This window comes from Manis pentadactyla, chromosome X, assembly GCF_030020395.1.
Source record: "Manis pentadactyla isolate mManPen7 chromosome X, mManPen7.hap1, whole genome shotgun sequence".
Classification (NCBI taxonomy): domain Eukaryota; kingdom Metazoa; phylum Chordata; class Mammalia; order Pholidota; family Manidae; genus Manis; species Manis pentadactyla.
Window position 1 is genome coordinate 69392675 of NC_080038.1, and position 18050 is coordinate 69410724.

Consider the following 18050-nt stretch of genomic DNA (forward strand, 5'->3'; position numbering starts at 1 on the left):
CAAGAATTGGAAGCAACCTAAATGTCCATCGATAGATGACTGGATAAAGAAGATGTGGTACATATACACAATGGAATACGACTCAGCCATAAGAAAAGGGCAAATCCAACCATTTGCAGCAACATGGATGGAGCTGGAGGGTATTATGCTCAGTGAAACAAGCCAAGCAGAGAAAGAGAAATACCAAATGATTTCACTCATCTGTGGAATATAAGAACAAAGGAAAAACTGAAGGAACAAAACAGCAACAGAATCACAGAACTCAAGAATGGACTAACAGGTACCAAAGGGAAAGGGACTGGGGAGGATGGGTGGGTAGGGAGGGATAAGGGGGGGGGCAGAAAAAGAGGGGTATTAAGATTAGCATCCATAGCGGGGTGGGAGAAAGGGGAGGGCTGTACAACACAGAGAAGACAAGTAGTGATTCTACAACAGTTTGCTACGCTGATGGACAGTGACTGTAAAGGAGTATATAGGGGGGACCTGGTATAGGGGAGAGCCTAGTAAACAAAGTATTCGTCATGTAAGTGTAGATTAATGATTAAAAAAAAAAAAAAGCAGTTCCTATGTGGTGACCTCTAATGAGTTCTACACAATGATATAAAGGGCATATAAAAGTGTAGGCAAAGGGTCTGTTTGTGTTTATACAGAGGATCAAAGCCTAATTTGGCTACCCCGAAAATGAACTAAGATACGATATGAAAAAGAACTTCCAACATCAGCACTGTCGGGAAGACTCATGACAGAAGATGATCAGCAAAAAAAAAAACTCCAACAAAGATCCATGCACTGCCACAGATGTAGATGCACTCATTCCACCAGTTCCTGGACTTGCCATGGGAATGATGAAGGAGATATCTAAGCTGGCCTGTGCATACAGTAAAACAAAAAATTGGACTGGATCTATACTGTTGGAACTCAACCAAGAATTAGGAGAAGTGCAAATTGTAGCACTCCAAAATCTTACAACCACAGACTATTTATCGTTAAAAGAACATATGGGATATGAACAGTCCCCAGGAATGGGGTGTTCTAGTTTATCTGAATCCTCTCAGACTGTTTAAGTTCAGTCGGACAATATCCACCATATCATAGATAAGTTTTCACAAATGCCTAAGGTGCCTAACTGGTTTTCTTGGTTTCACTGGAGATGGCTGGTAATTACAGGTATGCTTTGGTTAGGTAACTATATTCCTATTATGTTAATGTGTGTGCACAATTTAATTAGTAGTTTAAAACCTATCCATGCTGAAGTTACTCTACAAGAAGATATGTCAAAGAAATAATCAATCTTCCCAGGTTTTCTTCTGCCTGCTACTTCTATAGCTTTTCTTCTTCCTACCTAATCACAACCTTTAAATAGAACTCGTGCCTCATGTCGAATTTACCGAGTATCATAATTCTTCCAAGTGGTAAAGACACCTCAAGACAAATGTAGGGCATAGAAGCCACAGGGCATAAATATGCAAAGAAGTAAAAAGCTAACCTTTTCAAACAATAAGGCTTCTCTCTCACTTACCAACTTAACATTTCCCTGTATGGCCCCGGAAGATGACTGGTTAGCCAGAGACGGGTAAGATTCCTCAAGGGAGGAACAACCTAAGACAGGCACAGTCGCAGGGGGCCATCTGGTGAGAAAATAGGGAGCAGCAGAGGTGAGGCTTAGAACCTCCCCCCTCATGTTCTGAGAGATATCTTCTACATACATGGATGTTTATTGCCCTCATCTAGCTCGGATTAACACATAGTCTACAGGCACACACCTGATCATCTACATTTGCTCTCTTACAACACTAAACTCTGTTTTCTACCTTTATCTTGTATCTACCTACCACTTCAGCATTTTATTAAAAATAATAATAATAAAGAGAGAAATGTGGTATCCACATATAAATCAAGGATAAAAATCAAATGAATATTCATATTTGAACTGACTGTGTATAGTTCATAATGCATGAACAAAACCGAAAGCTTCTGTGATGACTGCCCTTGCACTGTTCACCATGTAACTTATTCACTATGTAAGAATTTGTACTCCATGTAAGAATTTGTTCATTATGCATCAGAAGATTGGAGACTGATGAAAATTAGGCTTGGGGTGGATTAATGATTGTGCATTGAGTATTGACACCCCTATACAGAAATTTATTATGGTTAACAACTATTTGATCAATAAATATGAGAGATGCCCTCACAAAAAAATATATATATATGTATATATATATATATATAAACACACTTCCAATTGTAAAATAAATAGGTAACCGGGATGTAATGTATAGCATAAGGAATACAGTCAAAATATTGTAACAACTTGGTATGGTGATAGCTGGTACCTAGAATTATCATGTATATAAATGTTGAATCACTGTGTTGTACACCTGAAACTAATGTAATGTAATACTGTTGTCAACTACCCTTCAATAAAAAAAAAAAAAAAAAAAAAAAAAAAGAAATATATGGAGGCAAATGACAACAACACAAAGCCCCAACTTCTGTGGGATGCAGGGAAAGCAGTTCTAAAAGGAAAGTACATAGGAATCCAGGCGTATATAAAGAAGGAAGAACAATTCCAAATGAATAGTCTAAAGTCACAATTATTGAAACTGGAAAAAGAAGAAGAAATGAGACCCAATGCCAGCAGATAGAGGGACATAATAAAGATCACAGAAGAAGTAAATAAAATTGAGAAGAATAAAACAATACAAAAAAATCAATGTAAGCAAGACCTGTTTCTTTGAGAAAATAAACAAAATAGATAAGCCCCTAGACAGACTTAAGAGAAAAATAGAATCCATACACATGAACAGAATCAGAAACGAGAAAGGAAAAATCACGACGGATACCACAGAAATACAAAGAATTATTAGACTACTATGAAAACCTATATGCTAACAAGCTGGAAAACCTAGAAGAAATGGACAGCTTCCTAGAAAAATACAACCTGCCAAGACTAACAAAGGAAGAAACAGAAAATCTAAACAGACCAATTACCAGCAATGAAATTGAATTGGTAATCAAAAAACTACCCAGGAACAAAACGCCTGGGCAAGATGCATTTACCGAGGAATTTTACCAGACATAGAGAGAAGACATATTACCCATTCTCCTCAAAGTTTTCCAAAAAATAGAAGAGGAGGGAAAAATCCCAAACTCATTCTATGAAGCCAGCATCACCCTAATACCAAAACCTGGCAAAGACCCCACCAAAAAAGAAAATTACAGACCAATATCACTGATGAACATAGATGGGAAAATACTCTACAAAATATTAGCAAACTGAATTCAAAAACACATCAAGAGAATCATGCACCATGACCAAGTGGGGTTCATCTCAGGGATGCAAGGATGGTACAACATTCGAAAATCTATCAACATCATCCACCACATCAACAAAAAAAAGGACAGAAACCAAATGAACGTTTCCACAGATGCTGAAAAAGCATTCCACAAAATTCAACATCCATTCATGATAAAAACTCTCAACAAAATGGGCACAGAGGGCAAGTAACTCAACATAATAAAGGTCAGATATGATAAACCCACAGCCAACATCATACCTAACAGTAAGAAGCTAAAAGCTTTTCCTCTAAGTTCAGGAACAAGATAGGGATGCCCACTCTCTCCACTGTTATTCAATGTGGTACTGGAGGTCCTAGCCACAGCAATCAGACAAAACAAAGAAATAGAAGGAATCCAGATTGGTAAAGAAGAAGTCAAACTGCCACTATTTCCAGATGACATGATATTGTACATTAAAAACCCTAAAGACTCCACTCCAAAACCAGAAGAACTAATATCCGCATTTAGCAAATTTGCAGGATACAAAATTAACACACAGAAATCTGTGGCTTTCCTATACACTAACAATGAACTAACAGAAAGAGAAATCACGAAACCAATTCCATTTACAATTGTATCAAAAAGAACAAAATACCTAGGAATAATCCTAACCAAGGAAGTGAAAGACCTATACCCTGAAAACTACAAGACACTCTTAAGAGAAATTAAAGAGGACACTAACAAATGGAAACTCATCCCATGTTCTTGGCTAGGAAGAATGAATATCGTCAAAATGGCCATTCTGCCCAAAGTAATCTACAGATTCAATGCAATCCCCATCAAATTACCAACAGCAATCTTCAACGAACTAGAACAAATAGTTCTAAAATTCATATGGAAACACCAAAGACCCCGAATAGCCAAAGCAATCCTGAGAAGGAAGAATAAAGTGGGGGGGATCTCACTCCCCAACTTCAAGCTCTACTAGAAAGCCACAGTAATCAAGACAATTTGATACTGGCACAAGAACAGAGCCACAGACCAGTGAAACAGAATGGAGACTCCAGACATTAACCCAAACATATATGGTCAATTAATATATGATAAAGGAGCCATGGACATAGAATGGGAAAATGAAAGCCACTTCAACAGCTGGTGTTGGCAAAACTGGACAGCTACATGTGAGAGAATGAAACTGGATCATTGTCTAACCCTATACACAAAAGTAAATTTGAAATGGGTCAAAGACCTGAATGTTAAGTCATGAGACCATAAAACTCTTAGAAAAAAACATAGGCAAAAATCTCTTGGACATAAACATGAGCGACTTCTTCATGAACATATCTCCCCGGGCAAGGGAAACAAAAGCAAAAATGAACAAGTGGGACTATATCAAGGTGTAAAGCTTCTGTACAGCAAAGGACACCACCAACAGAACAAAAAGGCATCCTGCAGTATAGGAGAATATATTCATAAATGACAAATCCAATAAAGGGTTGACATCCAAAATCTATAAAGACCTCATGCACCTCAACAAACAAAAAGCAAATAATCCAATTAAAAAATGGGCAGAGGAGCTGAACAGGCAGTTCTCTAAAGAAGAAATTCAGATGGCCAACAGACACATGAAAAGATGCTCCACATCGCTAGTCACAAGAGAAATGCAGATTAAAACCACAATGAGATATCACCTCACACCAGTAAGGATCACCACCATCCAAAAGACAGACAACAACAAATGTTGGCAAGGTTGTGGAGAAAGGGGAACCCTCCTACACTGCTGGTGGGAATGTAAATTAGTTCAACCATTGTGGAAAGCAGTATGGAGGTTCCTCAAATAGCTCAAAGTAGAAATACCATTTGACCCAGGAAATCCACTTCCAAGGATTTACCCTAAGAGTACAATAGCCCAGTTTGAAAAAGACAGATGCACCCCTATGTTTATCACAGCACTATTTACAATAGCCAATAAATGGAAACAACCTAAGTGTCCATCAGGAGATGGAGAAAGAAGATGTGGTACACAGATACACAATGGAATATTATTCAGCCATAAGAAGAAAACAAATCCTACCATTTGCAACAACATGGATGGAGCTAGAGGGTATTATGCTCAGTGAAATAAGCCAGGCGGAGAAAGACAAGTACCAAATGATTTCAGTCATATGTGGAACATAAGAACAAAGAGAAAACTGAAGGAACAAAACAGCAGCAGACTCACAGAACAGAAGAATGGACTAACAGTTACCAAAGGGAAAGGGACTGGGGAGGATGGGTGGGAAGGGAGGGATAAGAGGGTGGGGGGAAAGAAAGGGGTCATTACGATTAGCATGTATAATGTGGGGGGGGACACGTGGAGGTATGTGCAACACAGAGAAGACACCTAGTGACTCTACAGCATCTTACTATGCTGATGGACAGTAACTGTAATGGGGTTTGTCGGGGGGGGACTTGGTGAAGAGGGGAGCCTAGTAAAAATAATGTTCTTCATGTAATTGAAGATTAAGGATACCACAAAAAAATGGGCACAGCAGCTGAACAAACAGTTCTTCAAGGAAGAAATTCAGATGGCCAACAGACACATTAAAAGATACTCCACCTCGCTCGTCATCAGAGAAATGCAAACTAAAACCACAATGAGGTATCACCTCACACCAGTAAGCATCGCCACCATCCAAAAGACAAACAACAACAAATGTTGGCGAGGTTGTGGAGAAAGGGGAACCCTCCTACACTGCTTGTGGGAATGTAAATTAGTTCAACCATGTAGAAAGCAGCAGGGAGTTTCCTCACAAAGCTCAAAATAGAAATACCATTTGAACCCAGGAATCCCACTTCTAGGCATTTACCGTAAGAATACAGCAGCCCAGTTTGAAAAAGACAGTTGTACCCCTGTGTTTATCACAGCACTATTTACAGTAGCCAAGAAATGGTAGCAACCTAAGTGTCCATCAGTAGATGAATGGATAAATAAGATGTGGTACATATACAGAATGGAATATTATTCAGCCATAAGAAGAAAACAAACCCTACCATTTACAACAACGTGGATGGAGCTAGATGGTACTATGTTCAGTGCAATAAGCCAGGCGGAGAAAGACAAGTACCAAATGATTTCACTCATATGTGGAGTATAAGAACAAAGGAAAAACTTAAGAAACAAAACAGCAGCAGAATCACAGAACCCAAGAATGGACTAAGTCACCAAAGGGAAATCAACTGGGGAGAATGGGTGGGAAGGGAGGGATAAGCCGGTGGGGGGGGGGGGCATTAAGATTAAGATGTATAATGTGAGGGTGGGCACCGGGAGGGCTGTGCAAGACAGAGAAGACAAGTAGTGATTTTACAGCATTTTACTACACTGATGGACAGTGACTAAAGGGGTTTGTGTGGGGGACTTGGTAAAGGGGGGAGTCTAGTAAACATAATGTTCGTCATGTGATTGTAGATTAATGATACCAAAATTTTAAAAGAATAGTAAAAAAAAAAAAACTATCAAAGGATCTTTAGACAACTATTTTAATCATGGGAAAAAGATACACTTATTATTGGGCCTTAGATTTAAGATGGCAAACTTATTTGGCAGACGTTAATTACAACATTAAATTGCAAAAGAGAACAAAAGGTAAAAGCTTTAAGTTGTAAGATGAATAAGGTCTAAGGATTTACTGTATAACATGGTGACGACAGTTGATAATACTGTATTGTATAACTGAAATTTCCTAAATGAGAATTCAATATGCTCACACACAAACAAAAAATTTAAATATGTGAGGTGGTGGATGTGTGACTCGAAGGGGGAGTGATTCTATTCACAATATATACATATATGAACTTGTCCACTTTAAATATCTTAATATTTTGTCAATTATAACTCGATAAAGTGGAAAACAATAAATAAAAATTTTTTAATAAAATAAATAAATAACAGGCAAAGCTATGGCTTCTTCTAAAGAATACTGTTATTTTGGAAGTGAAAATTATTATGTTCTCAGCAAATATCTAAGGCCTCAATAGTCTTTTTTTAACTTAAGTACAGTTGATATCCAGTATGATATTGGTTGCAGGTGTACAAAAATGATTAGATAATCATATACATTGCTAAGTGCTTACAATAGTGTATTAAAGTAAGTATATGGTAAGATCTAAGTCTGAAAAGGAAAAATACATACTAATTAATTATTAAAAATTAGTTTTGCAGAGAGTACAACTTGCTGCTTTTCCAAGTGGCAAATAATCAATATCTGCATCTTGCATCATGAGGATTTCTATCATAAGGATCAATAATATTGCAAGTATTCAACTTCCGTAGTGATGACACTTTAAAAGACATTTAAAAAAAAGCATGCAGCAAGTCACCTAATGACATAAAGTAAGAAAGGCAACTTAAGAACCATTTTCAATGTTTGGTGAGAGCTCTTATTATCACCTAATATTCAGACACTTGGAACACTCTGTTATTGTGAAATAGGCACCAATGCATTTTAATTGTTTACAAGGACTCTCCTGAAAACCTCAAACACTTTCAGATTCATGAAGTGAATTCTGAACAACTGGCAACATTCGGAGTGATTTTATCTTAATGAAATCATAATATATTTCATTATCTTAATGAAATATATAAGAAGGGAAAAGCCTGAAGGATAAATAAAATAAAAACCATCTTTTTTTAAATAAAACATAGGTACATTTTTTATTCAACTTGCTTCTTTATCTCTGTGAATATTAGCATCTTACCTGGATCAACCAAAGCTTTATTAAATATTTCCTTAAGTTTCCTACTCTTCACATTCCTTCCTTGAGCAAGATTTCTGTACATCTCATAGCCTATGATCATAACACCACCATCTTCTTGCCACCTCTGCAGCATGTAGCTTCTTTCCTGAGGACGTTTCACAGTTGCTAATTCAGAGACCTATTGTGGGAAAATAGATTTGTAAGGGTACCTTTTAGGAATGTATGAATATTAAATATTCCCATTGAAATATGCATCATTGGTAATTTACAATCTTTTTCTTTTATTATATCAATTTCATGCAGTTGTTTTAATAATAGAAAACCTTTAAAATATGATACCTCAAGCTTCTCATTATCTTTTAGTCCTTCTTGCCACTTTTCAAATTCATTCATCCAATTCAAAGCAGTATTAAGAGGACAAACCACTAAAGCTGTACTGAAATCCAATTTGTCACATAAAAGAACCGTATGAAGAAAACTTACCACCTATAAGAAAATAAATTAAGTTGTCATCTTCATTTAAATATCTGCAAAAAAGTTTATAAATTGAGCAGTCTTACAATTTTATATATATATATATTTGCTTTAAACAATAAAGGAACCAACCAAAGGTCACAATTTCCAAGCCATGCAAAGTACAGGGTAAAGAGATGTAATACTAAAAAGAAGGAGTTGGACTAGATGATGTATAAGGTCCTTCCAACTCTAAAGCTCCATGATTCTATGATCAGTAATAATAATAATATGAATATAAGAAATAACCAGACCAAATAGCTACTTCCTGGTCCCCACAGACAGTCGCTACAACGTTTCAGAAAATACCATTCTCCATTTGGATGAGAGCTGTGTTATACAGTACTTTTTGAATTTAAAGTATTCTGACTCACTGAATCTATAATAATTATTTTATAGTTTAAAATTACATATATATTCACTAATTTCACATCTCTGCTAACAACTCCTTCCATTCAAAAATGCGGTGTTTTAATAGTGAAACATATTTTATGTTCTCATTGCTATAGGATCACAGACTGCTGAAAAATGGTAAAAAAGTCCATTTCCACCTCAGAATCTGCAGTTTTTTCTGGCTATGCCTGTAACCCATTCCTTCACTTCATTAGGATCTCTGTTCAAATGCCACCTCCTGAAAGATGCTTTCCGCCTCTCTTCTCCCTTAACACTTATATCTAAAAGTTATATGATTAAAAGCTCTCCCCCCTACCAGAAGATAAGTTTCTTGAGAGAAGGATCTTGTTATTCTTGCAAATTGCTTCATCTCCAACCCCTACAACTGTGCCGGGACATAAAAGAATCCAATATATAGCCTTAAATTAATGAGAGCACAAGAACAGAACACCTTCATGTTCTTACCTGTAAAGTCTTACCAAGGCCCATGCAGTGGGCAAGAATGCATCCTGAACCTGGAGATTTCTTTGTTTTTTTAACAGACTCACAGCAGCAATCCCACATAAACTGAACACCTAAAAATGACAGCTTACATTCAATTTCAAAGCCCAAGTTAAAAAATTCTTCATTCATAAACACATCAAAAACATAAGCAAAATGTCTAAGAAATAAATAAATAGAGATAAAGAATCTCTTAAGTTTAAATGAGATTTTTTTCCATTCACTAAGGCTAACTACAAAAAGTGAACACAACCACCCAACACGATGACTTTCCTTCATTCATCTTATCTAAGCTATCAGAGCAGACCTCCATTCCTTGGGATGGTCCAAAGAGATATGTGAATAATCTAAAATAGAAACTTTACCAAGACAGGAAAGAGATTCCTATGAAATATACTTTCACTTTGATTGAGTCAATCAGGAAAAAATCCCAGGAGATAATTTGTCATTTCTCCCTTTACTCAACAGTAAAGACCGAATAAGAAAGGGGCTCACTACCCAGGAAGTAGGACTGTAGAACTTCCCTTATGAATCCACTCACACACACATTCAAAACTGACTTAGTGATTCCACTCTAAGAAAGCAGGGAATAGAGATAATTTGGTATCTTTCTAATACCAATGTTGCAATATTAACAGACCTAAAAATGTTAAAACAGCATTTCCCGAAGAAGGCTTTTGGTTAATGGCACCTCTCCCTACCTTGCAGCTGCCCTTAGCCAACTCTTGCAGACTAGGTGAAATTCATATGCTATCCATACCCATTTTGAAGTGGCACTTACTTCCTCTTTTATAACACTCATTTTCTTTGCAATCATTTGTATTCTTCCTCATTTGCTTATGTGATCCATAAGGGCAGGAATCATGTTTGTTTTGGTCACCAAAGTACTCTATTACATAGCAGAATATGAAGTACACAGGAGACACCAAATAATGGTAAAATTTAACTAAAAATATTTTAATCTAATAGTTTCTTACCATCTACTTGATGGGGTTTCAATTTGATAACCATATTTCTATGAACCTGCACTAAAGGTTCTTTTGTTTCTTCAGCTTCATCTAAAACCAACTTGGTTGTTATTGGACATTTGGTGGGTGAAGCATCTTCAATTTCTATCACCTACAAAAAAGGGAATTATAGACGGTTAAGCTCATAGAAATCTTTCAAGCAATGGAGGAGTATTAGTCTTACTAAGGGAAATTTTCCAACATATATATATACATCTACTTCCGTTCCACACATCCAATATTTCTGTTCAATATGACCAGGACAGACCACAGGTTTACATGTTTTCCAAAATCAAAAACCTCCACAAGACTTTTAATTACTGTTGTAATGTCAGTAATTTAGCTCATCTGTTCTCACCCTAGATATCTCAACACAAATGATAGGTAAAGCTATGAGAAAAGCAGTGCTCTAAACTAATTTATGGCATCACCATTAAAATGTGAATAGACACATGGCTCTCAAACAATGATGATTCTATTCTTCTAGAAGGCATTTGACAATATGCAAAGTAGCTTATGGTTGTCAAAATGACTGGTCAGGACTGGTATTTAATGTAGGCAGAGGAGAATGTAAATATAAATGTTCCACAATGTGAAAGACAGTCCCAAACAAGAACTGTCACACCCATTATGACAAAAGAACCCCCCTGGAAAACAGTGTGAATATACGTAGTAAAAAGGAAAAAACCTAGAAACAACGTTTGAGAACAGGCTCAAATGCATGTTAAGAATATACAATAACCTCTAATTGCAAAAGAGAAACAATTATCTCAAGTGTCTTATTTAAAACTTACATAGACATAAATATTCATAAACACGTGTGCATATATTTTTTGATGTCTTATCTCAATGTCTAGCCACTATATAATATACTGAAGAACAGTTTAAGGTAGATACAAGCATCCCTGTTTTACAAATGAAAAAAACCTAAGGGACAGAGAAGATGAGTAACTTACACAAAATCATAGACCTATTAGGTACCACAACACTAAGATTTATACCCAGAAGCTTGGGCACTCTAGTCTATAATCTCAACCAATATGCATTACTACTTTAATAAAGAAAATGCTTGCATAAACAATTCTAATGTTCCATGAAAATAAAGATGCATAATTTTAAAATTATAAATATTATGATTCTTAAGGAATAAAGTTTAGCCAGCATTTAGAACTGTACCTAGGAATGAAAGGGTTATTGAATATTCACTATACTAATTTTCAGACATAAACAGAAGTAGGAAGAATAATATAATGAACACTGCTACTCATTATTGAGCTTCAAAAATAATCAGCATCTCGCCAGTGTGTTTCACTGACATCCTCCAAGCCACTCCACTCCACAGACCCCACAAATGATTCTGAAGCAAACCAAGAATGCATGCAATTTCATCTGTAAATAGTTTAGAATGTCTCTTTAAATGACTCTCTTTAAAACAGTAACTACAGTAGCATTATTGTATGTAAATAAAGGTCTCAAATTTGTAATTAATTACCTGAATATACATGCACTTACATAAAACTATAAATGATACACAAATTAGGATTACTACTAGGAGACAGTGTGGTGGAGTGTAAACAGCACAGGCCATTTACAACCATTTCAACAAATTACTTAGTCTCTCTTAGCTTCAGATTCCCCATCTACACACTAGGAAATATTATAAACACTCCCAACAGGATTGTTGTGGAGATTAAAAAAGGCAATGTGTGTAAAGCATCTGGCACAGACTAAATATTCACTTAAATTTTATTCTGTCTGAGCTTGCATGTGTCCCAGTTTCATACTGCTGAGGCAAATTCATTACTCAAAATGAAAAATCCCTGAATGTTTGCCCTCTTTCTAAGACAATTCTAGAATTGCCCTAAGTTTCCTACCGTCTAAACACCCTATGTAATCTCAGCCCATTGAGTGTTGTAGAGATCTGTAAATATGACGGGAGATCATTCCCATCCATAATTGGGCTACTAACCAGTTGGGTTTCATTTAATCAAAAGGGAGATGCTCCTAGGTGGGCCAGACCTAATCAAGACAAGCCCATTAAAAGAATAAAGAGTAAGAGATGCTCTCTACTTGTTTCAAGGACAAGGAAATTTCCATGTTGTGGCAAGAAGTGTCTAGAAGCTAAGAACCTCAGTGCTACAACTACAAGAAACTGAATTCTGCCAACAAGTAAGCTAGAAGAGGACACAGTCTTAGATGAAAATTGCAGCTCTGAGTTTCAGGTGAGACTGGATTAAAGATGGTGGCATGACAGGTGAGACAGAGGCTTCCTCCTAAAACGACATATAACATGCAAATATAATTAATACAACTAATACTGAAAGAGGAACAGGAAAGAGGGCTGTGCCAAACTGCATACACCTGGACAAAAAGAAAAAACCTCACGGAACAGGGTAACATAGCAAAACCGTGGCCAGGTGGGACCCAAGCCGTAACCCCACCCAGGCTCACTGGCGAGAGGAAGACAAAAAGTACGGGGAGGGAGTGGAGGCCTGGGACTGCTGAATACCTAACTACAGAGATCTGCTCTGGGAGCACAAATGTACATTTCATGGTGCGTTCATGGTACTTCCGTGATTAGGGGTTAAAGAACTAACACAGGCAGAATACCTAGAGAGACTGAGATGCCAGCCACTTGTGAAAAGCAGGGATCCATATCCAGCTACTCTGGGACAAAAGAAACGTCGTCAATCTGAGAGACTTCGTTGACAGCAAGAGGGCTTGCAAAGGGATAACAACTACACAGAGTTTATTGCTCAGGAGAAACGACAGATAGACAAATAGTCCGGTAGCACTCTGCCCCCAAGGTTGGGAACTTTCTTAATCTTAAGGTGCTCCAGCTCAAAGGACCCCCACTGTGATACACAGCTTACTGTGCCTTTCTCTCAGCCAGCCCCACTGGGCTCGCAAACCAGCAAAACCTACCATGACGTTAGCAAGCAAGAGGGAAGCCCAACCTATAGCATCTACAAACGCAAAGCATACAGGCAGATACCTGTGGGCTCGGCCCACTGGTTCTGGCAGTAGAGGCAGGCATAGCAGCCGGGAAGCAAGAAAAAGCTCTTTCCTCCCCTCAGGAATAATTACCACTCCCGTGCGACTCCCGACATTGATACAGGGGCTAAGCAGCTCCAGGGACAAGAGATACTAGGCACTAGAGGGCTCCATATACAAACATGAAATGCCAAAGAAACCTGGATCAAACATAAAATTATAAATACAACACCACAGTAAGATTCAAACAAAATCAACTTCATGAATCTTCCTGAAAGGGATTCCAAAATAAAAATCATTAACATGCTCATAGATGTACAAAAAAATATTCAAAAACTCAGGAATGAATTCTGGTCGGAGATGAAATCATTGAAAAGCACAATAGAGGGTATGAAAAGCATATGAGATATGGTGGGGGAGACGATAAATGAAAAAGACAATAGTCAAGAAATACACAAAGAAGCTAAGGAAAGAGAGAAAAAAGGATGTCTAAGAATGAAAGAATATTGAGTTTCCATTTGTTAGTGACCTCTTCAATTTCTCTTAAGAGTGTTTGTAGTTTTCAGGGTATAGGTCTTTCACTTCCTTGGTTAGGTTTATTCCTAGGTATTTTATTCTTCTTGATGCTATTGTGAATGGAATTGTTTTCCTGATTTCTCTTTCTATTTAGTTCATTCTTAGTGTATAGGAAAGCTACAGATTTCTGTGTGTTAATTTTGTATCCTGCAATTTTGCTGAATTCCAATATTAGTTCTAGTAGTTTTGCAGTGGAGTCTTTAGGGTTTTTTACGTACAATATCATGTCATCTGCAAATAGTGACAGTTTGACTTCTTCTTTACCAATCTGGATTCCTAGTATTTCTTTGTTTTTGTCTGATTGCCGTGGCTAGAACCTCCAATACTATGTTGAATAACAGTGGGGAGAGTGGGCATCCCTGTCTTGTTCCCGATCGCAGAGGAAAAGCTTTCAGCCTCTCGCTGTTCAGTATGATGTTAGCTGTGGGTTTATCATATATGGCTTTTATTTTGTTGAGGTACTTGATCTCTATGCCCATTTTGTTGAGAATTTTTATCATGAATGGATGTTAAATTTTGTCAAATGCTTTTTCAGTATCTATGGGGATGATCATGTGGTTTTTGTCCTTGTTTTTGTTGATGTGGTGGATGATGCTGATGGATTTTCCAATGTTGTAACATCCTTGCATCCCTGGGATGAATCCCACTTGCTCATGGTGTATGATTCTCTTGATGTATTTTTTTATTTGGTTTGCTAATACTTCGTTGAGAATTTTTGCATCTACGTTCATCAGGGATATTGGTCTGTAGTTTTCTTTTTTGGTGGGGTCGTTGCATGGTTTTGGTATTAGGGTGATGTTGGCTAAATAGAATGAGTTTGGGAGTATTCCCTCCTCTTCTATTTTTTGGAAAACTTTAAGTAGAATGGGTATTATGTCTTCTCTGTATGTCTGATAAAATTCTGAGGTAAATCCATATGGCTCTGGGGTTTTGTCCTTGGATACTTTTTTGATTACCACTTCAATTTCGTTGCTGGTAATTGGCCTGTTTAGATTTCCTGTTTCTTTCTGGGTCAGTCTGGAAAGGTTGTATTTTTCTAGGAAGTTGAACATTTCTCCTAGGTTTTCCAGCTTGTCAGCATATAGGTTTTCATAGCAGTCTCTAATAATTCTTTGTATTTCTGTGGGGTCCGTCGTGATTTTTCCTTTCTCGTTTCTGATTCTGTTGATGTGTGTTGACTCTCTTTTTCTCTTAACGTGTCTGGCTAGAGGCTTATAAATTTTGTTTATTTTCTCGAAGAACCAACTCTTGGTTTCATTGATTTTTTTTGTATTGTTTTGTTCTTCTCAATTTTATTCATTTCTTCTCTGATCTTTATTACGTCACTCTGTCTGCTGACCTTAGGCCTCATTTGTTCTTCTTTTTCCAATTTCGATAATTGTGACATTAGACTATTCACTTGGGATTGTTCTTCCTTCTTTAAATATGCCTGGATTGCCATATACTTTCTTCTTAAGACTGTTTTGCTGTGTCCCACAGAAGTTGGGGCTTTGTGTTGTTGTCGTTTGTTTCCATATATTGCTGGATCTCCATTTTAATTTGGTCGTTGATCCACTGATTATTTAAGAGCATGTTGTTAAGCCTCTATGTGTTTGTGAACCATTCTGCTTTCTTTGTACAATTTATTTCTAGTTTTATACCTTTGTGGTCTGAGAAGTTGGTTGGTAGAATTTCAATCGTTTGGAATTTACTGAGGCTCTTTTTGTGGCCTACTATGTGGTCTAATCTGGAGAATGTTCCATGTGCACTTGAGAAGAATGTGTATCCTGTTGCTTTTGGATGTAGAGTTCTATAGATGTCTATTAGGTCCATCTGTTCTAGTGTGTTGTTCAGTGCCTCTGTGTCCTTACTTATTTTCTGTCTGTTGGATCTGTCCTTTGGAGTGAGTGGTGTGTTAAAGTCTCCCAGAATGAATGCATTGCATTCTATTTCCTCCTTTAATTCTGTTAGTATTTGTTTCACATATATTGGTGCTCCTCTATTGGGGGCATATATGTTTATAATGGTTATAAATTCTTGTCGAACTGAGCCCTTTATCATTATTTAATGTCCTTCTTTATCTTTTCTTACTTTCTTTATTTTGAAGTCTAGTTTGTCTGATACTAGTATTGCAACACCTGCTTTTTTCTTTCTGTTGTTTGCATGAAATATCTTTTTCCATCCCTTGACTTTAAGTCTGTGCATGTCTCTGGGTTTGAGGTGAGTCTCTTGCAAGCAGCATATAGATGGGTCTTGCCTTTTTGTCCATTCTATTACTCTGTGTCTTTTGATTGGCGCATTCAGTCCATTTATATTTAGGGTGATTATTGAAAGATATGTATTTATTGCCATTGCAGGCTTTAGATTTGTGGTTACCAAAGGTTCAAAGTTAGGTTGTTTACTACCTTACTGTCCAACTTAACTCGTTTATTGAGCTATTATAAACACAGTCTGATGATTATTTCTCTCCCTTCTTATTCCTCCTCCTCCATTGTTCATATACTGGGTGTTTTGTTCTGTGCTCTTTTTAGGAGTGCTCCCATCTAGAGCAGTCCCTCTAAGATACCCTGTAGAGGTGCTTTGTGGGAGGCAAATTCCCTCAACTTTTGCTTGTCTGGAAGTTGTATAATCCCTCCTTCATATTTAAATGATAATCGTGCTAGATACAGTATCCTTGGTTCAAGGCCCTTCTGTTTCATTGCATTAAATATATCATGCCATTCTCTTCTGGCCTGTAAGGTTTCTGTTGAGAAGTCTGTTGATAGCCTGATGGGTTTTTCTTTGTAGATGACCTTTTTCTTCTCTCTAGCTACCTTTAAAATTCTGTCATTGTCCTTGATCTTTGACATTTTAATTATTATGTGTCTTGGTGTTGTGCTCCTTGGGTCCCTTGTGTTAGGAGTTCTGTGGGCTTCCATGGTCTGAGAGACTATTTCCTCCCCCAGTTTGGGGAAGTTTTCAGCAATTATTTCTTCAAATACACTTTTTATCCTTTAACCTCTCTCTTATTCTTCTGGTACCCCTATAATGCGAATATTGTTCTGTTTGGATTGTTCGCACGTTTCTCTTAATATTCTTTCATTCCTGGAGATCCTTTTATCTCTCTCTGCCTTAGGTTCTCTGTGTTCCTTTCCTCTGATTTCTATTCCATTAATGGCCTCTTGCCCCTCATCCAGTCTGCTTACATCCTTCCAGAGATTGTTTTATTTCTGTATTCTCCCTCCTAACTTGATCCTTTAGTTCTTGCATATTGTTCTGCAGGTCCATCAGCATGGTTATGACCTTTATTTTGAATTCTTTTTCAGGATGATTGGTTAAATCTATCTCCCCAGGCTCCCACTCAGGGGTTCTCTGGGTCATTGTGGACTAGATCAAATTATTCTGCCTTTTCATGGCGATAGAGGTAGTAATAGGCAGTTGGCAAGTTTGTTAGCTGAGCGAACAACGTCCATTCCTGCGCCTTGACCTTCTTTGCTGCCTGTGTCAATTACCCACACACGGATAACAGCTTCCGGTTTTATTTCCTAAGACGCTGTGGGCGGGGCAGCCATTGTGGCCACCCAGAGCCCTGCGGGAAGTGGTAGGTGCCCAGGGTGTGCTCTCCTGCAAGAACGGTGACCTTTCGCACCCTCTCTCAGCTTCCTCTGCCTGTGCTGGGCTGCCACACGCTGGAGGGGCCTCTGAGTCTGGCCCGGGTGGCTGCAGAGGAGGCTATGAGTGTCTGCTGTCAGTCGGGCTGCTCTCAGGCTGCTACCCGGCTATGGCAGGGCCATGCCGGACGGGAAATGGATGGGAGGCTGTTTATTGTCCTGAGGGTCTTCAGAGCAGAGCTGTCTCCAAGGGAGTTAGGGCGCCTGGAATTCCCCGGATTCCCAGCTGCTGGGCTGAGTGTGCCAGGATGCTTCCGCCCAGTTGTGAGACCCCTGTCCTTTTAGAACTTTCAAAAAGCACTCACTTTTTTTTTGTCCCAGGGGCGCTGGCTTCAGGGACCTGCTCGCAGATTTTACTGTTCCATTTCCCTAATATCCAGCACACCACGCAATGTGTGTCTGTGAACCTGGTGCGGAT

The 18050-nt window shown here is 37.9% G+C and overlaps 1 protein-coding gene across 7 annotated transcripts in view; it reads right to left on the bottom strand.

Moving 5' to 3' along the window:
• The window catches only part of ATRX (ATRX chromatin remodeler), a 323761-nt gene that overhangs the window by 183621 nt on the left and 122090 nt on the right, over nucleotides 1–18050 (bottom strand). For all 7 annotated transcript variants that reach the window (XM_036902729.2, XM_036902727.2, XM_036902726.2 and 4 more), the window contains 4 exons: nucleotides 10404–10545; nucleotides 9391–9500; nucleotides 8359–8505; nucleotides 8020–8197 (listed from right to left, as the gene is read on the bottom strand). In XM_036902729.2, the coding sequence (XP_036758624.2) occupies nucleotides 8020–8197; nucleotides 8359–8505; nucleotides 9391–9500; nucleotides 10404–10545 (577 nt within the window). The remainder of the gene's footprint in view (nucleotides 1–8019; nucleotides 8198–8358; nucleotides 8506–9390; nucleotides 9501–10403; nucleotides 10546–18050) is intronic.